General features: G+C 42.8%; 1 protein-coding gene across 2 annotated transcripts; it reads left to right on the top strand.

Annotated features, from left to right (window-relative positions):
• Nucleotides 1-9,751: 9,751 nt before the first annotated feature.
• Nucleotides 9,752-23,259, top strand: fscn2b (fascin actin-bundling protein 2b, retinal). Of its 2 annotated transcripts, XM_071463363.1 has the most exons (9): nucleotides 9,752-11,207; nucleotides 12,599-13,139; nucleotides 13,481-13,661; nucleotides 13,986-14,084; nucleotides 14,273-14,999; nucleotides 20,917-21,073; nucleotides 21,684-21,805; nucleotides 21,932-22,099; nucleotides 22,233-23,259. In XM_071463363.1, the coding sequence occupies exons 4-9, from the start codon at nucleotides 13,992-13,994 to the stop codon at nucleotides 22,436-22,438; spliced, it is 1,473 nt and encodes a 490-aa protein (XP_071319464.1). In that variant the 5' UTR covers nucleotides 9,752-11,207; nucleotides 12,599-13,139; nucleotides 13,481-13,661; nucleotides 13,986-13,991; the 3' UTR covers nucleotides 22,439-23,259. The 2 variants fall into 2 exon arrangements, with proteins under 2 accessions (XP_071319464.1, XP_071319465.1); XM_071463364.1 differs by lacking the exon at nucleotides 12,599-13,139.
• The last annotated feature ends 1,918 nt before the right edge of the window (nucleotides 23,260-25,177 follow it).

Genomic DNA, 25,177 nt, shown 5'->3' on the forward strand with positions numbered 1-25,177 from the left:
TCATTAACTGTCTCTTGTATTATCAAAGTCATTCTATTTTTTTAGGTTTAAACCTATTTTTAGGTTTAAAAAAAAAAGGAAGAAAGAAATACGTTTGCATGTTTCTTTTCTCAACCCACAGAAATTCATTCAAAAACACAAAACTCAGAGTCAAACTGTTTTTGTCACATTCAAGGACACTTAAAGAGGTTCAGTATATTATCACCCTCTGGTTCACTTCAGACAAGGCAATCCTGACATTTTATATGTTGTCTTGTTAGACCAAGAATCTTGTATCCAAATATATCTGAACAGGCCTTTTTCACAGCAGACACTTTGAATTGTCATCGAAGGAAAAGCACAGAAAAGAAATATTAACATTACTGACTGCTGTGTTCTGTTCAAGTGTCCCAGTAAGTCATAGCAATGTGAAAATGAGCCAGGGTGCACAAAACCATGACCCTGAAGCAGCAAAATGGTAATCAGCAACATTAATTTTGTTATTGACTCTTGGGTTTTTCCTACTCTGACCTGTCAAAATCTCTTCAGTGAGAAGGGGCTTATTGTGGGTAACTCTAGATTAGATGGGTTATCAGAGCACATCTGGCACTGGATTGTGTCTCAGTTGTCAGCTGTATGCCTCATTTCTAAACATCCACCACAAATATGTATTATCCAGAACAAATTGGAAATATTTGGATATGAGTTTGGGTGTTTATTCTTGATACTGGAAATAACTCATTAGACATTAACTTTGATTTGAAAGGTCCAGAAATATAAAGATGGTCTTGAGTTAGGAAAAGTATGTTTTTTTTGTTTTTTTCTAAATCAAACTGTGGCAAAATTGTCTTTTTACATCAGCACTGCATTATATTAGATTTGTTTTAAATTAGATCAGATGAATGCACTTCTTGATCATCATAGTCATAGATTGTTCATATGTGTCCCGAATGCCTTTAGTATACACACACATCTGTCTTTGACCTCCTCTGATCACTGATTGGATCCAAGTGTGTCCTCAATGCATTTTGGGTTCATTCACACTTCCAGTGCTTCAATTCCTGTGATCCACTCACTCACTTTAATTCTGGTGGTGTATAGTGTCCTGCCTTTTACATGGTCTTCCCTCAGAGAGATTTCAATTAATTACTGTGTCAGTGTCCCACATAAGCACACTGGTCAGAAAACAAAGGCTCCTCGGCAAACAAACAAAACCAAGAATAAACCATTAAATTAATTTATTCTTGAGGCGATGGCAGAGTCAAACCCATGAAAATGGAACCAAACACCAAGCATTATTCGGAGCAGAAGCAAAGCCATCTGGTTTGAGTTTATATCTCTATGTGCATGTAATTTGTGCTGCAGTTGATCCGAGTACTGTGTAAACACATTTTAATACACTGGGGGGAGGGTGGGGGTGACATCAGGACAGAGACAAGAGATGTGGTAGTGTTCACTTGTGTCTCTTTCTCTGCTCTCTCTCCATGCCTTTCCCTCCCCCCCTTTCCCCTGTCTCAGATACTTTTGGTATGTTGATGGATACAGCACACTCAGCAATATTTCAAGGCATGATAGAGGTGCAAAAAAAAGCCTTTCATGGCAAAACAAACAGGCTTCGAGCTGCTTGGGCTTGTGTTGACAAATGGGGAGGGAGCATTAAGTACAGTCAGAAATGGCAATGTGAATCCCCTGAAGAATTGAAAGAAAAAAATCTTGACTACTTGGTTAGACTATAACGCTAACCATAAGGCTGGGTAAGTCTCACACACACACACATACACACACTCACACACAGTCCTTTGAGGAGCCTGGGGCCTAGAGGGAATAATGGTTAGCAACCTGAAAAATGCCCTCATCACAAAAGGCCTCCGACAGTAATAAATGAAATAGTTGAGGCACACACATTAATCCATGCCGGTGCTTCTGTGTGTGTGAGTGTGTGTGTGTGTGTGTGTGTGCGTGAGTGTGAGTGTTTGTGAGTGTTTGTGTTGAACCCTGTGTGTGCATCCTTCTTTGTGCATTTGCTGATGGTATCTGTGAGTGTTTTTGTGGGCCCATGCACATATGCATGCATACAAGCACACGTGTGTGTGTGTGTGTGTGTGTGTGTGTGTGTGTGTGCAAGACAGAGAGCAGGACAGTTGGAAAAACTGAGAGCACTGTAGCATAAGTGAGGAGCACTCCCACACTTCAGAAAGCAACCACTCTCACTAATTTGTATGAAGTCTGACAAACCAACGTAAAAACAGCTTCAGCACACCACCTGTATCAAGACCTCAATCATATCAAAGGGATATGTATATGTATGTATGTATGTACGTCCATATTGAACATATCCAAAGTTTCAAATAATGAGGTAATAGTATGTAAAAAGCTCAGGTGTATGACTGAGCACTTGCTTTACAAAATTTTTTTTCTACGTCAGCTCGTCATGGATTTCTTTATACAGACAACTATTAACAGGCATGTGAAAACATGTATGCATAGATTGTAACTGAAAGACTCACAATAGCTTATGTCACACAACAAGCAGGTAATAGGTGTAGTCTTTTGCTGCAGATATCCATGCTGTCCACTGTCACATTGAACGATCTTCGTCCAAAAAAAGTGGTTTGTTCAGTGGAGCAATTTCTGGAAGGTCACTTTCACCTGAACGCTGCGTGCTGCACTGTGCCATCTCACCTGTGGGTGATGCCTGTGTGTATATAAATGCAGGGAGGACCAACAGGGACTCATGTACACACACGCAATACCACGCACATGCTACCAGACTGGATACCAAAACTAAGAACGGAGAAACTCAGATTACAGCTCATACAGAGGGGGTGTGAGCCTGTTCCCCTGCTCAGGACACCATAGCTCCACTATATCTTTACATAGAAAATAGTTGTTCACTGCTATATCATTGCTTAAAATCTTGTTTAACATGCAGAATGAAAGAGCACAACAGGTGCTAGCAAAGACATGGTCAGTAATGCTTGTAATTCATTATCCATGCTGCATTCACCACTGGTGCCCCTGACAGATAAGACCCAATCAGGGAGCAAATGTGGGTGTCTACATCTTCATTTCCAAAGGTTTTTGTTTCTGCCTAAAACGGGGCCAGCGGGATTTTCAAAATGTTTGGGGTCTTAAAAAATCCAGAGAAGTGTGGACGTGCGAAAGAGACGTGTTTTAAAAACTAGAACGTAGTAGTGTGGACGAAGCCTGATCGCACTGCCCCTCAGCAGGCTTAAAGATGTCCAGCCAATCAGGAGAAAGTGGGCTTTTAAAGAGGCCTCTTAAGGAGGCCTGAGCTAATGTTGCCTGTTTCAGTCAGAGGTTCAACTGAGCGGCTGCATAACAGCAAGTTTGAGATAAATTAAGAATTTTTTTAACTGTAATTCGTGCAGAGCTACTTTTGTGGAATCCCAGAATAAAAATATAGAGCTGGAAATGAGCATAATAGGTCCCTTTAAAATGCCTAAAACCACCTATGGATACATCTACCTGACAAGGCTCTATCATGGCTAAATTAAGCCTGACTCCTGTCTATCAGCAAGAAAGACAGAAATAACTTGGCGTTATGGAGCCACAAAATCTCCTAGTCTCAACAAAGACATCTTGGTAAAGTTTGTTTTTTCAACAACCAATCCTGCAGGTGATCTGCTCCCTGCTGTTCATTTCCTATTTACTACCAACAGTTTCTTTTGACCATGATCACGAGCTCTCCAAAACCTAAGCAAATTGTTCAGGAAATCTGTGTATTTGCATCTGGCAGAGAGTTAGATGATAAGATTGATAGATACCACTGTCTTATCTGTCCATCCAAACCAGGCTTATATTTCCAAAAGCTCAGTTTTCGTTGTCCACACTAAAATCTGCAGCCAGTGTTTCAGATTCACCCACCCTGGAGAGGATTCTTGAAAAGCTCAGTTTTCAGGTGTCAATAACCTGTCCCCCAGTCACTACTCCTCTTGTCCAATTTTGCATGTTTGGCCTCCTACGTCTTCTTCCACTCTTACTTTCCTCATCTCTATCACTTTCTAAACTGTAAACATTTCACTCTCTTTGTTTCTAAACTGTGTATTTTTAGTCACCATTTGGCCTCACCTTGTTCCTCCCTTCATTCTCTTTACCTTTGCTCTTTCTCCCTCTCTCCAAACTGTGTATATTTAGGTCTGTCTGTGGGGAGTCAGGGGTCATTATTAATCTTGCTAGCTCTCCTACCTTCAGGCATAACAGCAGGGCAGCATCTGTGTGTGTGTGTGTGTGTGTGTGTGTGTGTGTGTGTGTGTGTGTGTGTGTATAAGTGAGAGGGAAAGGAGTGGTTGCGAATAAGTCAGTTACGCTGTGCGGGTAAAGGTGTGGGAGAACATGTTTTTGTGAGTGCACCGTCTGTATGGCGTTTAGGTGTGTAAGCGCATGTGTGTGTGTTTCTGTATGTGTGTGTGTGTGTGTGTGTGACGGAGAGGGAAAGTGCATTTTGCCATGATGGATCATGAGAGACCCACATTCTTAATGCACACTCGCACAAGACAGACACCCATGAGAAATGAAGGGGAGAGAGAGGGGGGAGAGTGAGCAGAGAGGGGGAGGGAAGGAGTGTGAGTGAGAGAGAGGTGATGAGGAAACAGAGTGAGAGAGAGCAACAGAGAAAGAAGAGGAGAGAGAGCAGGGAGAGTCCCTGTTCCTCCTGAACTCATTAACCGTTTTCCTCTCCGCCCTCCCTCCTGCACTCCCACAATGCCAAGCAGCGGCGTGCATCAATAACGCTGGTGACAGCACGAGGGGGACAGGTCAGACAAGCAACCGCCATCTCCCTGGCAACCACCACCATGGCCACCATCGCCACGACAACAATTGCCGAGCGCACACGGGGGGTATCCCCCCTTCCCTGCTGGCCCAGCTCCCCTCCTGCAGCCATCACACAGCGAGGGCCGCCGTGCCTGCTGCTGCTGGATCAGAAGCAAACTAAATCCACAGCACGGCTCCGGCAAAAGATGAGGCGAGAAAAAGCTGAGTGATCTTGATTCTGGGGTGAACTGAATGGACAGGAGATTCAATCTGAGCTGAGTTTAGCCGCATTATTCAACAATTCAAGAGGAGGAAGAAGGGAAAAGGACGTTCTGGAGTCTCTGGTAGCCGGTCTGTAGGATGCAGTAAGAAAAATGTATGATTTAAATAAGCCGGATGGTTACGACACAAAAAACAAACCAGCATGAGTTCATATTTTTGATGCGTAATGTGAAAGAGGTCAGTCATAGAGCTAAAATCGTAGACAATTAAATCCCATATCCGCAGCTCTTACAGAGTTTTTTTTTTCCTGATAAACCCACTGTGCACTTCCTGCCGAGAACCAAACAGCAGAGAAAGTTAGCAACTCGCTGTTGAAAAAGAAAATCGTTTGGCAAACCAAAGAGCTGGATATTTTTCCAAAGCGTCAGTGGAGACCATGGCATAGACCAACACGGAGTTGCTAGCACATTCATCAGGTGGATATGGAAGTACACAAAAACGGCAATGGTTGTAGCAACACTTCTGTTTGTTTGTTTTGTTATTTCTGCCCCCTGGTGGAAAAAGAATTGATGCAGTTTTGTCATTTTATCTCTGAACGGAAAACAAATGAGGCTCTTGTCTTCGGTCTATTTTACCATCATTGTCTTTTTTGATGCTTTTTCTGAAACCTAACATATTTGAGACTTTTTTTTTGGTCCATTTTCAAAGATGAATTACTGTCATTTGTAATAAAATCTGAACACCTCATCATTTGAACCATATATTAACCGTCATTTTGTTAACATCCAACAACTCCCAGCACCGCTCCCACGAGGTGTTGACAGAGCGCCAATGTCAAACCTTTAACAGTCTTTGGCACAAAATCCCTACATGTTTTTGGCACCGAGAATCACCCATTATTTTATTCAATTTGACTTTAAAGTGTTCTGTGAGCTTCTTATGTGAGCATGGGTGCCTCACTTTTTATAGACCCAGTGTATTCTGCTTTTCCTTAATGCTGTGATTGCACATTGTTGAACATGTTCAAGACAGATTTTCAAATCTAGTCTGGGTGAGGGGAAAAAGTGAATAACAACTAGAAAAGAAAGAAGTTTGTTCAGCAACATCTACCAAATTGTACCAAGGGATAAAATCAGCATATGAAATGAAAAGAATCTGGTTGGAAGTGGAGGGAATGGATGTTTTGTTGTTTTCATCCTTGCCAACCCTATCAAATATTGTCACCAGTTACTCTATATAGCTGAAATGTGCACAAACTACATGGGCTAAAAGTAAAATAAAATTTGCGGCAGACACTGAACAAATCTCAAACAGTGTCTACTGAAAATCCTGCTTACTCATTTTTGCCCCTCATTAAACCATGGTGTCTTCATTAGAGGACAGAATACCCATTTAGCTGTTTTGCTAGACAGGAATAAAAACAAATGAAGCGTCATGCAAAAGCCTACCGACAGGATTTGAAAGGTAATGTGTGTATGTGTACTAATAACAATGTGGTGCATAGAAGACCACTAAACTAAGTATCAGTATCCAGTCTGTGCTGTTACATGTGTTTTTTTTCCCCAGTTTAAAGACTGAGATTAACCAAACTGCCTTTACCACCACAACCTTGCTCATCTCGGCCGTGCTGAATATTGCATAACTAGAAACCACTGTCAGACGGGCTCAGATTTTGCACTTTTTTGTTAAACAGCTTTCCCTCTAAACAGTAGCAGCATACTTAATGTTTATTAGTTACCAATTTACATATAAATAACTTCTTTAATAAGACACACCTACATGCTAGTGGTGCAGATGAATATAATAGGAGGCAAACTTAAAAGTACCTAGTAAGACTTTACCTACAACTTATAATTATGTACAGCTTAAATCCATAGATCCTATAGATAGATAGATAGATAGATAGATAGATAGATAGATAGATAGATAGATAGATAGATAGATAGGGGCCAGAGGCTGTACTCTCACACACCAAATTTGATTAAGCTCCCTGGCCTGTTAATCTTTAGTCATATAATTAATTCATTAAAGGTTAACGGTCCTGTCACTGCAAAACTGTGCATATGAACCTGGACAAGACCCCCTCTCTCTCTGTGTGTGTGTGTGTGTGTGAGAGAGAGAGAGAGAGAGAGAGAGAGAGTGTGTGTGTGTGTGTGTGTGTGTGTGTGTGTGTGTGTGTGTCCATAGACGGGGAGCGAAGCGGCTGCTGCCTCATGAAGAAACAGGGAGACGGGCAGAGCAAACGTCTGGCGGAAATTGACGATGAAAAGAGTCGGGAAACTTCGGCCGGAGACGTCGGCGCTGAGTTAAATATCATATCTAGTAATCGAGCTTTTTTTTGTTTTTGTTTTTGTTTAGTTGTTTTTTTTCGTATTTGCGGCGCGAAATGTCAGAGCTGAGTTCGCGCGCCTGCTGATAGACGCGAAGCGGCGGTCGCGCGGCTGCCTGCGCGAGCCCACGGAGCTCGCGAGAGGGATATTTCCTCTCGGATGGAAAAACAAGGAGGAAGGGGTGCGGGGGGGGGGCGGAGTTTATAGAGGCAGCTTGGCCAATAACACGGCAGGACCCTCTGTGGGCGGGGCTTGAGTCTGGGGTCTCCACCACTGAGAGCACGGATGAGGGTCCGTGCCCCCACGTGGGTGCTGAGCACCGAGCGACAACGACCGGGCTCCTGGCCAATCACAGACGCGCAAGGTGTTAATCTTGACGCGGATTGGCTCGCTGTTTTTCACAGAGCCCTCTCACTCATCACGTTTAGCCCGTTGTTATTAACTCTTTCCTGCCACCAGACAGAAAGGAGCTGCTCGAGCCCATAAAACACAAACCCGCACTGTAATAGCAAAATGTGAATTAATGAATGATTCAGAGGCGGTTTGTTTTCAGAAACGCGATACATCAGTTAATCCGGACTGTTTCAAAGCCTCGTTTTCAGACAAAGTTAGAGAGAAGCGGGAGTGAGACGCTGCACTGCGCCGGAGCACATGGGGCGGCCGGACCAGCGCGGCTGCCTTTAAACGTGTGTTTCCTGATCATAATCAAATCGACAAGCAAGAAAACCAATGGGACCAAAGGCACATGATGAGCGCATCCTTTAACAGTGAGGAATAACCCACAGTCACACATCCAGGCTCTAAAACTGTGGGCCAGACCCGCGTTGGCCTACATGGCAGCGAAACAGGCCGCAAGTGATGGAAACAGGGGGGATACTCTGCCCCGCCCCTCTCGCTTTAATTGCACTGATGTTTTATAGTTGCTAACGCTTCAACGTGTTGTTGACGCCTTTCAATTTCTGCAAAGTTCCCCCCCCCCCTTCCCAAAAAAAAAGAAAGAAAGACACATTAAAAGCAGCCATTTTAAAAGGCACCAAAGTCCTTCCCTCCTACGCTGTGCAGTCACACAGGCACCAACAGTGACACACCAAGCATCAATCTTCTCTCTATTTTTTAACCTCCAAAAAATATATAGGCAAGGTTCCTATAAAGGAGCCAAAGGAGAAGGCTGACACCGCCTCTTAGTGGCGACTATAGGAACTACAACTGCCAGTATGCCAGGTTTATGTATGAGTGAGGATGCAATTGCCACAAAATGCATAAAACGTAGGGGAAAAAATTTTTTACAACTTACTTATTGCTGTCGTTAGAGTCGAGTTTCTCCTTTAAAACTTTGAGATGACATCTAATGTATAATGAGTGCCATGGATTTATTACAAGAGTGTATGAAAAGCAAGAGGAGTGGATGTGTGGCGGGTTACTATTGACACCAGAAACCTGAAAAACTTTCCCTTTATTCTGTCCTTCCTTTAAAAAAAAATGTTAAACGTGTGTCTAAAGAGGAGAGAGGCTGGAGGAGAAGTTGGTCAAAGGAATGCAAGTATGATGATGAGGAAATGAGGGGAAAAATGGAAAGAGATAGTTGGATTTGACGCAAGGAGGAAAACACAAGGAGGATAATGCAGAGCGTGTGTGTGTGTGTGTGTGTGTTTGGTTCATTCGTATTGAAAGACGTCCTCTTTTTTTCACTTGAGCGTGACTGCAAAGAGGAGTGCCTGCGATTTGTCATTTTCAGGTTCTTACAGTTGTCCCTCATTTCTCAGAAAGGCCAGAGCCTCAAAGTCTTTTCCATTGTTTTTCTTATAAAAGTTTCACAAGTGAAATTATGGAAATCTGTGGATAACGAAGACAGTAAATTCATATTTTTTCTCCCTAAAACTGGCACCTTTACTCCTCAAGTGTGATAAAGCAGTCTGAAAGTACTCAGAGTTTGTGTTTTCTCTTGGTCAGTCGTGATTACTTGGATTCCCAATGTCTTAAGGACAAATTTGGGTCCTGACATGTTGTTTTTCACTGAAACAGATTAGCAATGTGTCAGCCAAGACAGGAAGGAAACAGACAAAGATGTGAACAAAGCCAGATAGCAGTAAAAACCCCCTTATAGCTTGTTTTGGCATGGTTTTGCAGCAGTAACAACAAGGACAACCAGTGGACTCAAAAAATGATCCAGCTGATCTCTCTTTCATTTAGTTCACAATCTCTGGAATTGAACTGAAGATGAGAGAGAGAGAGAGAGAGAGAGAGAGAGAGAGAGGGGAGGGGGAGAAACACTTGAAGGGAAAAAAGGGGGAAAGAGGAAGACTGGAGGAAGAAACTGAAGAAGAAGGAGACTGTATTTGTGAATTTGTGTGCAAGTGTGTGTCTGTGTGTGTGTGTATGAGGGGGTGTCTGTAAGAGTGGGGGGGGCACTGTGGGGTATGAGACAGCACCCCGCAGTCCCACGTAATGGCAGAATAGAACTTAATAGGGTAGAAAAAGGCTGGAGGCTGTTAACTCAGAAACGGTCATTTTGAATTCCCCATTCTCTCTCCCAGTCACTCCCTTCTCCCTCATCCCTTCTTCCATGTGCGTTCTATATCTTTAACTTGGTTTCCCATCCCTGTCTGCCTGTGTAATTTGCCGATTTTCCCTCCATCTCCCAGCACCCTTAACCTGTCTCTCACCATTCACCTTTCAGCTGTTTCCCCTCCCTTTCCCCCTTTTTTCACCTCCTTCTTCATCTGCACCTCTTTCCCTCCCCACCTATCTTACACCCTTGCCTCCTCCCATTCATCCTTCCTTCCCTGCCTCATCTTTCCCTTCCCTTCTCACCTCCCTCCTCCCTCTCCTCCTCCTCCTCCTCCCTCTGTGTCTCCTTGGAGGAGGTGTAATGATAGCTATTTGAGTGTCATCAGAGGACCACTGTAATGGCTTCTAAAGCACCATCCCATGGTTGCCACGGTGAACCTGGCACAGCCACCGTCCCAGAATAAGGGGTGAAAAAAAAAAGGAGAGAAAAAAAACAACAAAACATCTGGTTGGCTATCGACAGGCGTCACCGTGCCAACGGCAGCAGGAGTGCTGGCGCATCAGCAGACGATGACGCAGCCCCCGGGGGCCACAGAGAGCGAGCTAATGATGCGTGGGATAGGATACATATGAGGAGGAAGTACAGTAATAGTGATAATAGTGATACTAATGAAAATAATAGCACTGATAACAATAACAGTATATGACTTTTTTGATTTGTGAGCAGTGTGTCTGTGTCCCCCTGCTACCCCCTCTGTTCTCTCACTCCCTGCAGTGTGTTTTCTGTGTGTGTATGTGCGTGTACAAGTATGCAGACACATGTTTGTGTGTAAATCTGGTTGTATTTAAGAAACAGAGAGAGATTGTGGATGTGTGCACACGTGAGGATCTGAGTTCCCGCTGTTATTTTAAAAACAAGGAGTGCTGAATACTGAATGAATTACACTGGGATGCATGCACACATACACACACATGCATGGTGCAGCTCCTCTTACCAATAAGAGATCAGATGGCTGGTCCAAGTAGAGGAGCAGAGTGAACGTTTAGAGTGAAGTGATTTCATCCACATCATTAAGCATGTATACAAAGACACTAGAGGGGTTTTTAAATCGCTTTTGTCCAGATAGATTTGATAAGGTATGTGTGAAACTGGAAACTTATTGTACTCAGCTATTGCCCTTCAGCTATCCTTTAATGTCTTCGTTTGAATGGCAAATGTCAAATCAATTAACTTAAACGTGTTGACAGAAAACCTGCAACTCTCAAATCTTGAAGATGAGTTTGCAGGGTTCGGACCAGACTGGAAGGACCCGTGCTGGACCCTCTGTCTGCAGAACGGGGACGCCCTCTGTAGGCTAAGCAGCAGAGGCCTGTGTCGTACATGAGGATGAAGTAAGTCACTTTTAGGTTGTAGCTATTACTTTCTGTAGCCATCAGTTTTAATGGCAGGTCATTTCGTCTCCCTGAAAGAGTCAGTAAAAATAATATAGCTGTCCTCATCTTATTGTGACAAATCACAACTCCAAACACTACCTGTCAGTATTGTTACTGTACTAATTGCTATGTAATCAAAATATAACAGTTGCACTATAAAATTGTATCTGAGTTATATTTGATTATATAAAAGTGAAATTAAAAATTTTCATTAAGATTCATCTGAATCTTTATAACACTGATGTGAAGGCAGTTGTTTATCGCGCACTGGCAAACATTCAGATTCCACTTAAGGTTATCATTCGGCCTTCACTAGCAAATATGACATACATGACAGCATCTACTTAAAGTTATCCTCTTTAAGATTCTCATCACATCAAACTCTGTTTTTGATACTGTTAATGGCTGAAATTTATTCTGCCATAGTTGGTAAATGTGTTTATGGTCATTAGTTCCCTCTCTGTGTCGTAGTTCTCAGTGTCAGAGGCGGAGTCCACCATTCATGAGTCATCCTTAGATTACACACTTTAGAATGAAAACCATCATTTATGAATTATTTAAAAAAGAAGAAGAAAAGAAGTGACACCAAATACCTATTGCATCCTAGGTTTTGCCTGATCTCAGTGTTTTTGTGGGGACCGTTTCAAAATCTCTTAGAAAACCTTATCACAGAAATGTTTCAGGCTGGAAACAGAGAAGCTGATCTCAAGTCAGCATCTCAGAAATATGGGATGCCTGTTTGCTTTAACATCAATGTAGGAACAATTACGTCACTCACGTCCTTCAGTGTCTGTGTTTGCGTATGTGTGAATTTGTGTGTGACACACATTGTTTATCACATTTTGCGGAAAAGCAGCAGTTCAAGTCTGGGTCAGGAGGAGTAAATCTTTGGATGAGTGGTGTTTACTACAAACCCTGTGACCCTCTACTAACCTTTGTGCTTGTGTGTGTTTGTGTGTGTGTGTGATGACTTGTATGTTGCTGTGGGTCAGTGAGTCTCTATGTATGTTTATGGCCATTGACAAGCAGAAGGGGGGAGTGTGTGTGTGTGTGTGTGTGTGTGTTAGAAAAGTGGGGGGGGGTAGATTAGCCAGGTTGGGATGATTGGGTTGAGGATTAGATGGATTCAGGAACAGACACGTCTGTTTACTCTGCAAAGAAGACTTATAATAGGCTGATTGGCAAGGTTGATTACTCACACGCACACATAACCCACATATAAACAGACACACATATGCACTTGCTGGACACACACATTCATTCAAAACCCCCATATGTTGATTGGCTTGTTATTGTTGCCTTTACAACACCTGCCATCTCTTGTCCCTTTGCTTGTCTCCCAAATTCAGACATAAAGTCCGAGTCCCTCAGCCTCTCAGACACATTTCCCATTAGGACCGAACCAGAGAGTTTGCAATCAGAGAAGGTGTGTAACTAAATCCCCAGCATAAGCAGGTAAGGGGAGCTGCACTTAGGCAACTACCCCAAAGGCATGGGGAGTGCTCTTGTTACCCAGCACTGTGTGTGTGTGTGTATGTGTGTGTGCATTGTTTCTTCTTACCTGTCTTTTTATGTGTCACAGAAAGAGGCGAAGTGCAGAGCTCAGAATAAAGTGCAGAGGCAGAGAAAGGCAGGATTATACACATGGCAGGTTAGAGAAAGGCAGTGAGCGAGAAGGAGAAGATGGGAGGAAAAAGCGACAGGGAGAGGCTTAAGATTACAGAGGCGAGCACCCTTTGTTGCTGAGTTCAGTTGTGATGGCTTATGTTTAGGGAAAGAGTGAAGGAGACCTTCAATACACTACCATAAAATCTGCAGGACCGCTGAGGATGTTCCTCTTCAGTGATCAAACTTTTGCCAGACAAACAAGGAACCTGGACTTCAAGGAAGGTGAGGCAGAAGTCAGAGTACTCGATGTGATGTGATCCAAAGACAGTAGGCAAAGGAGGGGCAAAAAGAGAACCCCTGAGAAGTTTAGTCTGGGGGAGGGGAGGGAGGGGGGGTTGATTGAGCCTTTAGGGTAAATAACAAGTCAAGCAAGAGCAGGATTGAGGCTGGACGAGAAAGGACTGTTCAACAGGAGAACAAGAGAGAAAGAGGGAGAGGGTCTGCTGCAGAAGTAGAGATAAGCAGTCGAGAACAAAATTAGTCTACAGTGGTAGAGAGCTTGATGCTGGACTGAAGAGAGATCAAGGTTGACTCAAGTCTTTGCTGCTTCTAACCTGATTAAGGAGAAGAGAGGTAGTGGTAGAGTCGAGCTGGGAGACCCGATCCGCAGAACGTTTGAGCCGGCAAGAGAGGGAGAAGAGAGAGAAAGAATTACAAGAGGACGCTTGTTGAAAGAAGCCTCTTAAGTCTGGGAGCTGGAATTAGAGCCACAGAAACTGCAGAGGGGGAAGCCACAAAACCACAGTAAGTAAATTAGGAGGCTGTGGCTGGAAAATGTATAATAAAGCCTTGGGCGGGGAAGGAATTTGTGGTCATGGGAGTGCTTTATATACTGTACCTTAATGAATTGATTTCCTGTCTTTAAAACTTTTGCATTTCATCATTCTCCATGACATCACCTCCTTCCTTATTTCTCACCTTTTTAAAAACCCATATTCCTCCTTTCTAGGCATACCCCTCACGCATCCAATGTTAGGTCAATTTACCCCGCTATTTCTTTTTCTCCCCTTCCCTAACTTGTCTCAACCCTTTGCTCTCCTTCTGTCTCTCACCCTCCTGAATCCACAGGTGAAGATGCCTGCTAATGGGAACCGTCCTTTGAAGTTGCAGTTTGGTCTAATCAACCATGAGGGTCGGTACCTCACTGCTGAGACCTTTGGCTTCAAGGTACGAGCATGCCATCCAGAATGAAAGAAGAACTGTCACCTACTATCTGCATGATTGTGGGTGTAGTTGTGGTGCTCTGCCTATGGATCTTGTGCAGGGACACACCATTATAGAGCAGAGGCTGCAGGCATGAAACTGCCAGCCTTGTTGTAAATAGATTTTAGATTGATACCTCTCTTGTTTCTCAGGTGAATGCATCAGCTCCTAGCCTAAAGAAGAAGCAGATATGGACTCTAGAGCAGGACTCCCAGGACACCCAGGTAGTCTACTTGCGCAGCCACCTGGGGCGCTACCTGGCCTCTGACAAGGATGGCAAGGTAACCTGTGAGGCTGATGGGCACAATTCAGACTGTCGTTTCCTCATTGTGGCTCAGTCTGATGGTCGCTGGGCACTGCAGTCTGAGCAGCACCTCCGCTTCTTCGGTGGCTCTCGGGACTACCTGTCCTGCTTTGCCCAGATAATCACAGATGCTGAGCTGTGGGCAGTGCACCTGGCTCTACATCCGCAGGCCAGCTTGCTGTCTGTGGCCCGCAAGCGTTATGCCCACCTCTCAATGGAGGATGGGGAGATCGCTGTGGATTTGAACATTCCCTGGGGTGTGGCGGCACTCCTCACCCTTGTCTACCTGGATGGGAAGTACTGTCTAAAGACCTGCGACAGCCGCTTCCTCAGCAATGATGGGAAGCTCTTGACACAGAGTGGGAGGGCCACGGCATACACACTAGAGCTGAAGTGTGGGAAGCTGGCCTTTAAAGACTGTGAGGGGAAGTATTTGTCACCTATGGGGCCTACGGGCACCCTGAGGTCTGGACGCTGCTCCAAGCCGGGCAAAGACGAACTGTTTGACCTGGAGGAGAGCCACCCACAGGTGGTTCTGATGGCAGCCAATGGGCGATATGTCTCCATAAGACAAGGTAGGAAAACATAGACACATCAACAGGAGAGGATACTGTCATAAATCAGTTTTTTTTCCCTGAAGCCCTGCATGCATGCATGCACATGCTGCAACTGCTGTAGTTCCTTAGATTGCCTAAAGTCTTACACAGAATCTCAAAAGTCTGATTAAATGGACAAAGTTTGACTTTAGGTGCAACTGAGGGCGGTCACATGAGCCTTTAGCTGACACAATCTGACCTACACACATACATAATGAAACAGAGGGCCAGCAAATACTACAACTACTAAAATTACTACTACTGGCCTACATAAATACTGTCCACTGATACACCCCCAGAAAACTGATCTTACAATCCACCGGAAGTACATTATCAAGTGGGCATGCTGAATATGCATGGTTAAGAGAATAGACCACTCTCTAAAGGGTGACAGCTGATAAGGGATGCATGGTAATTATGGGTAATGTATTCTGCACATCAACATGCACTGACATCACTTTGGAAAGTTGCATCCTTCCAGGAAAACAAGATAGATGAGGCTGATATGGGAGACTATCAGCCCCATCTGGGAGACCTGAGACGAATACATCATTGGTTTTAGGGCTGCAACTGATTTAGGTTAGTGCACTGGTGGTATTAAGTCTTACAGCAGTTGGTCATTTGGTGAAATGACAGATTTATTGTGCACCCATGTTGGGAATAACTACAAAAATAGATTTCTCAATAACGTTGCAGTTCAAATTGCACTAAAGTTAAAGTTTTATGACATTCAACAAAGTTCAACAGGAAAACTTGAGAGAGTAGGACATTGTTTTCTTTTCCCAAATAATCTATCGTGAATGGTGGTCTTTTTCAAAATCCCCCTTTCAATGCATCTCAAATGTACCTCCTGGCCTTGTTGGGTAATGCTGTTAACACTTTACGCTTTTGCCCCCTGGGCTTACTGAAACAGCTGCTTGTAACTTATATGCTGTACAGTAATGCTCTGTTGATAGTGTAACATGTATTTACTCTTTGGTCTCGTGACAAGACCGTTGGAGTGCGTTATTTGATCAGCAAACAGGCATGACACCACAATACTTTACTGATGGATTACCCCTGCTCCACATTGGCTTCAAAGTCACTTCTTCTCAAAAACAGGGTTAAAGTTCTTTGATCAGTTACTAGAAAAATTGTAATTGTGAGTGTCACATTGCATTTAACCAGAAGTGCACGACAAGTACTTGCCAAGAGTTTAAATTGCTGATGGGCAAAGGGGTTTGCTGGTCTGATTTGAAACTGGATTTGGGGTGGATTAGCATACACCAACAGTGCTTGTCAGCATATTTGGCCATGACACCCATCTGCAGGCTGCAGATTCTTGTCTGCAGGGTCGAGTTACTTCAGCCCTGGGTGCTGTAATTGAATCTCTAACTGCTCATTGTTCCTGGTTAGCAGTGGGAGCTTCAGGCAGAAACCAAACGACTGGGAGCACTGCAAACCGATCGGTTGAAGAGAAGGAGAGAGATGGTGGAGTGTAAAACACACACACAGCATGAAGAGAACCATAATGTATACATGTATACATGTGCATTCACACACAAAGATATAGTCACAGCATGCTCTCTGCCTTTCTCTCTTTTCTCTTCCTACACTTCGCACAAACAAAAGCTTTATCTTTCTCCGACACACTCACCCACACATAAACATACCATTCCTGCTGCGGTGAGTGCTGAAGTGAGGTGTGTTGAATTATTGATGAAGTTGGCCCCTGTTCCTGGAAGGCAAGGGGGAGTCTGCTTTCAGAAACCCAAGCTGCCTCTCACCTGGGGCCAGAGCTTCTAACCCGCTAATGTAACCTGCTAACCCCGGCTTTCAGTCTGTGCCTATGTGTGGCTGAAAATCAAGGAAACATAAAGTCAAAGAGAGAGTCAAAAGGCTGTGTTTAGCAACACATGATATTGCAAAGCCAAGGCACAAGTTTATATTTTTTTTTGTAGGAAATACATTTCAGTTTAAGCTCGTTAAATGCACGACATTATAGCTAACATTCACTGGTTTACAGTTTTTTGATAATGTTGCTTGCATTGTGAACATGTAGTAACAAGGAATGAAAATTTACATTAGGTTAAAGGTTGAATTGTGAATGACACTAAAAGTGGGATAAAGCAGGAGGTCCTTAGATGCTAATGTCTCAGAATTGTTCAGCACTTGTGAATTACCTTCTATCTCTGGGTTTGACATGATGATTAAAGGAGAAGGGGAGAATGGAAAGCAGAGAAGGGAGGATACAAGTGTAGGAGGACTCTCAAAGGACTTTGGGACAATAGTAGTATATGTAGAGACAGGTGGGCTCTTCATCCTCCCTAATGCTGCTTGTGTCTTTACACATAAATTGGCACCTTTGTTCATGCTCCAGTTAGAGCAGAGGAGTGCTGTTGGCTATCTATTTTAAAGTGAGTAAGAGTGCAGCACATGGGTTAGCAATAAAGAGGATCCTCAATTTAGACATACAATGCAAGTGTGAAAGTCTTTGCGCACACCAATTCAATGCAATTCTTTATTGTCCATCAGCCCGGAGTTGCTGAGGGAGCATTTGTGTGTACATGTGTGTGTGCCTGTGTGTGTCTGCCCTAGTATGTGATGTGGATCTGTCATCATGTCTCTCATCACTTCCCTGCGTTCCCGGGGTCTAAGTGGTCCACTCTGCCCTGAAAGTGAAGAAGAAGAAATGATAGTCCAAAGACATACTTTCCATTAACACACACGTGGACACGCACACATATATACATACAAACACACGTACACACATAATGCATCTATGCACAGACACAAACACACACAAACACACACACACACACACACACACACACAAGATAAGTGGAAAAAAATGAAAGGGCTGAAATAAAAAAACAACAAAAAAAAACAGAAAATGCAGTTATGGAGGATGGAGGATTGGGAGAAAGGAGAACATAAGGGACAGGGGGATAGTGGCATCAGCTTACTATTAATAATAGATGTCAGAGGCATCTATCGCTGATGGATTAGTTAGGCCTGCTCCACTTGCAGGCTGCAGGTAGGACAACACCAGAAAGTGGAGCTGGATCTGGGGTCTGATCCAAAATGTGGCGCTATTGAAGCTATCTGTGTGTGTGTACCCGCAGGCTCTGCTGCATAGTTTATCAGTGATCATGGCTATGATGACAACATCTTATTTCGCATGCTTGACCAACTGCTGTGTCAAAGATGGTCATCAACATAGCTATTGATATCTTCAGATTGCTGTCTTGGATTTCACTGTATCTAATCTCTTACTCCCCCCGTTCCCTTTTTCCTTTTCTTCCTTCATCCGTCTCTCCTTCCTCTGTCTCGTCTTCTTTCATCTATCAGATAGCGGCTGTGAGGTCCCAGCTGAGCCCGGTCCGCGGATCATTTCTAGGTTGAATTAGTGTGAAATGGACATATGGAATAGGTAGACAAAGCATGACATTGAGTCAGGATGAGAGAGAAGGAGAGTGATGGGCCCCCAGGCGTAGGTGCAGAGTAGAGGGGCAGAAATTTATGCTTCAAATGCACTTAAGATCAATGATAATTTAACCACTTGTAAGACCTCATGATACCTAGTTTATCTGGTGTGAATAAGATGTGATTAAAGCGTCCCGCTAGCTCAGTAACCATGGCATCTTTGTAGAGTGTCATCTCCTTTCTCCCTCCTCCAGTCTGTTTCTACGGTCAGATATTAAATCAAAGCAAAATACTTCAAAATAATCTTAAAAACTGATGGAATAGACTGTTTTGAAGCACCATGTAGGGCTGAACAACTGTTAGAAAAAAATTTTAGATGGAAAAAAAAATTGAGTTTGAAAAAATTGTCCACCTTCAGAGTGGTATGTGAAACTGCATCTGTGTTGGATTATGCAGAAGTAATTTATATGCATGCATCCATCAGTGGCTTTAAACCACTAAAGTGTGTCACAGGTTCGGTACTAGTGATATACCAAGAGCATATCATTATAAAATGTAGGTCCACGCAGACGTCATCTTTGTCTTGTGCTGTTTTTAGACACGCGGCTCCAGGCATAGTTCAACTCATCTCAACAACTCGTGGATTTTCATGAAATTCTGTGCAGATATTTATAACCTATCATCAAGTCAAATGTTTGATTAGAGTGTTAGCGGTGGAAATCACTAATCACTGTTGATTCCATATTGTCTCATTCAACTCACTTCAAAGATTTGTAGTGTGATTATGTCGTTTGTTCACTTTTTCTTAAGCTAATCACATCACACTTCAATTCAATGCACTTCAGTAGCAGTCTTCATAAGGTTTACAGCTCAGCAGCCAGTTAGTAATAGAGTTATCACATTAGGACACAGAACTGCTAGAGTGCTTTGTTCAGTCTCTGGTAGACTTATTCACTTCCAGTTAGAATAATTTTGTTGTCCTTTGGAACCCTTTATGAGTGTTTCAGAGCACCTCTGATAATTACAGAGGTTTTAATCTTCTTTGAATTATTTCTTTAAGCCACTGTTTGGTTCTTGGTCAAATAAAAGTATCTCTCTATACATGACTATATTTTGGGTCATTTAAGATGTATAAAACAATACAGCCAGTTAGTGCAGATACATTTTTATGGCAAACTCTCTCTATATTTGATTATTCATGGCTATGGCCGTTGCTTGGGAGGGGTTGGTAATTATCTGTACATCCTGCTAAGTGTGGACCATAAAATCCTCTGGTCTTTTCCAGTTTTTCTTTTATTCTTCCATGGAGGGGATTGTGGGATTGGACGGGTAGCACTCGAAAGCTGATTATATCAGAGCCCCGCAGTGAAGAGGGCAGATAGGCAGGGCCGGAGGTGGGGCGGGGGTGGGAGGGGTTGAAGGGGTCAGGGATAAGGAGGGAAAGATGGTGGGAGGGAGGGAGGTAGAAGGGGATGACCAGAGAAGAGAGCAGGGAGGGAAAAGGGGGTGAGTAGTGGGAGGAGGGCATATCAGTGTTGTTAAAGGATTAAGAAAATGTATTGGGGATATTCTGGGATTTAGCCCTCTGCAATCTGTCTGTTAGTGTTGTGACAAACTACTGCTCTTTTGTTTTACCAGCAACATGTTGAGTTGGAGGAAAATATTCCATTGGACAGTTTTACTGTCATGCCTTCCAACATGCAATAAAAAAAAAAACAAAGTTCAATGTTAGAATAAGGTCGTTATGAGTTCCTCTGAACCAGGAAGCCAAACAAGCTTATCAGTGCATTTGTGTTTACCCATGTGTTTCCCATGTGTTTGACACCAGTGCTGTTTCCTGTGTTAGCAATGAAAATGATAAATAATTGGTTTCTAAGTGGGTTCTATATTTGTATGTATGTTTGTCAGTCAAAGGTGTTAAGTGGTTTCAGTGTAATTGACACACAGCTTAATGGTGAGAGTGTCAGCTGGTAACATATTAAGGTGAGAAACAGGCATTATACACATTTAGCTTGTGTCTGTAAGATTTTCCTGCATGGCCACATTTAGTGTGTTTATCGTACATTTTGACCTTAAATGCAAGTTAATTCAGTAAAAATGTATTTGCCCTGATCCGTTGTTTGGCACAAAGGATCAGAACTTAAAAACAATCCAACATCCCAGGATCAGACATGATTACCAACTCTTTCATGCTGGGCCAAGTTAAACACAACAATAGAACCCAATTAGCAAGTGGCTGTCTGTGGGTTTTTGATTTGCCATTAGGAATCCTGGGGCAATAAAAGATGTCTGTAGAGGGTTCTGTTTGGTATAAAGTCTTTTGGGACTTACAGAAACAATAGTGTCATTGAGAAATGACTGAAAAGAAAAGAAGCATCAAATGAAAATGAAGCAGCAACTGATGAATGGGCTTCTCCAAACTAAAGTAAATAGTCCTGAAGTTTTCATGCTGAAGTATTGATAACAGGATGTGTTTACTGTGCTCCTCCAGGAGTCAGCCTCGCAGCCAATCAGGAAGATGAGACAGACATGGAGACGTTTCAGATGGAGATTGACAAGGAAACCAGGAAGTGCACGTTCCGCACCAGCCAGGGAAACTACTGGGCCCTGGTGGCTCATGGAGGCATCCAGAGTACTGCCACTGAAGTGTGAGTGAGAGCCCTTTAATCAGCTGTGCAGAGTGAAAATAAATACAACTTCAGTTGTGTGTGTCAGTCCTACATTTCATATTACAGATATGGGCTTACAAAAGGAACTGCACTATTACAGCATGTCCTTGGCTAAAACTGAGACACCTTTTATAAATCACAGTTGAAAAATAAATGTTCCCCTTTAATCACATGTAGCCTTCCAACACTTCATGTAAACTTCATGAGTCATAAATGTAAATAGTTATAAATGCTTTATAAGAAACAAAGTAAATTTCGTGACACAATGACAGATATTTATTTAAGAAATATGGCAACATGGTCTCGGTCATTGTTGGAATCAAAAGTGATTGACAACTAAAAATTTAAAGAATGAAAATAATAATTGCATGCATGAGATGGCAAATAATAGCACTGGTTTGAGGACATGATCTCATCCCGTGAATCATATCTTGACAACTCTGATTTTACAGAAACTTTAATCTCTCCTGTTTGACCTGCTTTACCTTGTTTAGTCATGTATGTGCACTCAGCATGTAATAACAATATTTTAAAGAACACTTTAAGGTGAGGAGAGCCTCATTCTCTCCTTTGTGATGCCAAACTGCAGGTCAGCAAACACCATGTTTGCAGTGGAGTGGCTCGGCCACAAGGTGGCACTAAAAGCTAACAATGGAAAATACATCTGCACCAAGAAGAATGGCCAGCTTCTTGCCGTCAGTGACTCCATAGGTAAAGCACTTTTTGGTTTGGCTTTTTGTTCTCTTATTTCTCCACTTATCCTCCTCCTCAGTTACAGCTCTATTTCCAACTTTTCTTCTGCTCCCTCTGATTATTTTGCTGTCAAACTTTTGTCAGGTGAGGACGAGCAGCTCACTCTGAAACTGATCAACCGACCTATGCTGATCCTGAGAGGGGAGAACGGCTTCATCTGCCACCACAAGAACTCCAACACACTGGATGCCAGCAGATCGGTCTATGACATTTTCACCCTGCAATTCAGTAACGGGGCCTACCATATTAAAGGTCAGGACACCATCAAGACGTCTTCCTCTCACCTCTCAATTGCTTTTCTTTTACTGCACAGATTAGCAGCAGCAGCAGCAGCAGCAGCAGATTTATACTCTCCAACTATGTGTTTTTGTTCTAAATCCTGCAGGTGTTGGTGGCCAGTTCTGGTATGTGAACAGCACCGGGCTGGTGTGCTCAGACGGTGAGACCCCTGAGGATTTCACCCTGGAGCTCCTTGAGCACGGTCGCCTCGCCATCCGAGGCAAGAATGGCAAATACCTGCGCGGAGACCAAGGAGGCACGCTGAAGGGAGATGGACTCAGTCTGAGCAGCTCAGCACTGTGGGAGTATTAAAACAGTCCAATACGTGTTCAAACCTAAGCTCTGACTCTTCTCATCATTGAGGTGATCCGTTGTGAAAACTTCCTTAGCATTTGAACATGTCTAAAGTTAAACTTAGTGGCATTTCATTCCATGTTTTTCCTCTTTCCTGTTGCAAAGAGTCTGCAGCAGAGGGCTTAGGGACTGATGTAGGCAGAAGAGGAAGAACTGACCATGGATAATCAGCCATAAGGAGTTTTTATGAAGTAAACAATGTTTTGAGAGAGCGCTTGAACATGAGTTTTGTGTTCTTCCCTTACATTTTGTCCAGGAAGTGTTTACTGCAAGATTAAAGGAATGTTTGAAAAAGAAATGAAGATGTAGATTCTCCAATATTGTTTCAGAGATGTAAAACCAACCATCAGTATAACATGCAACTCTATTTTTTCAGTCCTCACAGGTGTTACATTAGCGACAGCAAGGCGACAAAGTTGTGACACAGGTGTCACTCATCCATTCTAGTCTAAGAAGTACAATGACTCAGGGTGCCATTTGAGACACCGTCACCATTGGGATTGAGGTCACCTTTTAGAGGAGTTCAAGTCATTAGCATAGAATTACTATCTGAGGATGTTGATGAGAAATTACTGTAACCAAGACTCATGTACTTGTTGGCAGGACTAATAGGATCATTTCAACCTGCCGGTGCAAGCAGGTGGATTTTTTTCATTTCATTAGTTTTTTCATTTGTACCTTTGTTATGTTACATTTGTCATGTTATGATATATTTCTTCTTCTGTCTTACATGAACATGAAGATTAAAAAAAAAATAAACTTGTATGGGTGGTCATGTTTTATTTAGTAATGTCATATTTCCATCAGGATTGTATGAATCAAGTTTAGCAATGTTTCTCACCGTCTAGACCAAATTAGAATTACAGGTATGAAGTTAGTGGTAGATGACCTAGAGGTCAATAATACAACAAACCAATTTCAAAGTTTTATCTTTCTTCATTTGTTTTGCTTCCTTGTGAAATACTTGATAATTTAACATATTGCTTTATTTTTGTTGTGATTTTTTTTTTACCTAGGAATATCTCAGTGTAGGAGCTCAATTGCAAGTAAAAGTCAGGCCTCTATCATTTACTGAAGTAAAAGCAACAACAGTATTATCTGCAAAACATTAGCTAGCAGAAAGACCTTGCCAAAGGATTTTATTATTTTGGATTGGGCATTATTGCTGATGCATTATCATGTAGGCGGCATGTGAATGATCAAATTGAAACTAACTACAGTTGTCAAATAGATGTAGAACAAAGTGCAACATTTCCTTAGTACTGTATGGAAGTCGAAGGTAGAATAAAATTAAAGTGTTCAAGTAAAATACATGTAGGCCTGCTTCAGAAATATACAGTGCTTACTTTCCACCACTGATGCTGACCACCACCAATGTCAGAACTAGAAAAGAGAAAGTGTCTAAAACCCTGCTTTAATTTAAAAACTTTATTTACCATAAAATACAAAAAATGCAGTTCCAGAACTCATGAAATTGAAACTAAGATTTGAGAAGTTGAAAGTGGGTCTGTTTCAATTCAAATTCTATTGAATATCATAAATATCTATCCAGACAGATAGATATATTTGTTTTATATACATCAGTACAAATGAAAAAAGATATGTCCTGCTGATCCATGAGTGTCATCTCTGAGCTCTCTCTTTGTTTTGTAAAGGAACATTTTTAAAGTTTTGCTATTGCTACGCGTTCAGCATCAAACTTCATTCCTTTACTCGCCAGGAGCTGTCTTCAGCAGTGGAAAGCTATGCCAATGTTAACTATTGTCTCTATCGTGTCCTTTCTTCTGCTGAAGTTAGCATGCTAACCAGCTAGCCGCAGCCCGTCTTGTCACTTTCCAATAACGACTCATTGTAGCCTCAAATCTGCCCTGACAACGTGGCGCTTCTCAGGGGGCAAATTATAACCTCTTGTCTTGTAAGCTTTTGTTAAGCAACAATCACTACCACCCACTTCTGGCAAGAAGCCATGAGAAAACGTACAAATAGCCCCTTTAACGGTTCAAAATGTGTCCAAACGAATTGATTAGCACAGGCAGCTGTTTGAATGAGCTGTATTCCCACCTGCCATTAGAACAGCACAACTAAACAAGCTTCACTAACCAGTGATCTCATCAAATACCACAAAGTAGATCAGTCACATTGTGTTTGTTGAGACTATTTCTGTCCACCCTGCTAGAGATCCGTGAGGAGGCATCATCCTGTTTGAGCAGAGGAGTTTCACTGTCTTCATTACGTCTTTGTCCGGTTTAACTGAGATGGGATTCAATGTTTGGTGGCTGCACTTTTAGCTGAACCATACAGGCAGCAGAGGTCACACAAGTCGGGGCCTGGTGCAGCTCTGGACATGTGGAGACCAGCAGCTTTCACAGCTCAAAGCTTGATGTGTGAAGGCATCTCATCAGGTGCCATCAGTTCCTCACCAGTCATGGCTACTGTTGTACTGGTTAACCTCTTTGTCCAGTTACTGGTAGATGAGTTCATGCTGTGTCTTTACGTACTGGCTCCTGGAACTGTTTCAGCCATGGTACGAGCAGGGACTGGTACCACTCTCGCCATGGCAGGAGCAGATGTTTTCACTGTTTTTGATGTCATGTTATCTGGACTTTGGCCTGTTTTCATCCTGGCATGTGGCATAAATTGTGTTGTTGTCATGGCGAGAGCAGGAATCTTCACTGTTCACTGTCCAGCATCAGGTTT

This window comes from Trachinotus anak, unplaced genomic scaffold, assembly GCF_046630095.1.
Source record: "Trachinotus anak isolate AG129_WGS33_773 ecotype Australia unplaced genomic scaffold, CSIRO_AGI_Tana_v1 ptg000025l, whole genome shotgun sequence".
Taxonomy (NCBI): Eukaryota; Metazoa; Chordata; class Actinopteri; order Carangiformes; family Carangidae; genus Trachinotus; species Trachinotus anak.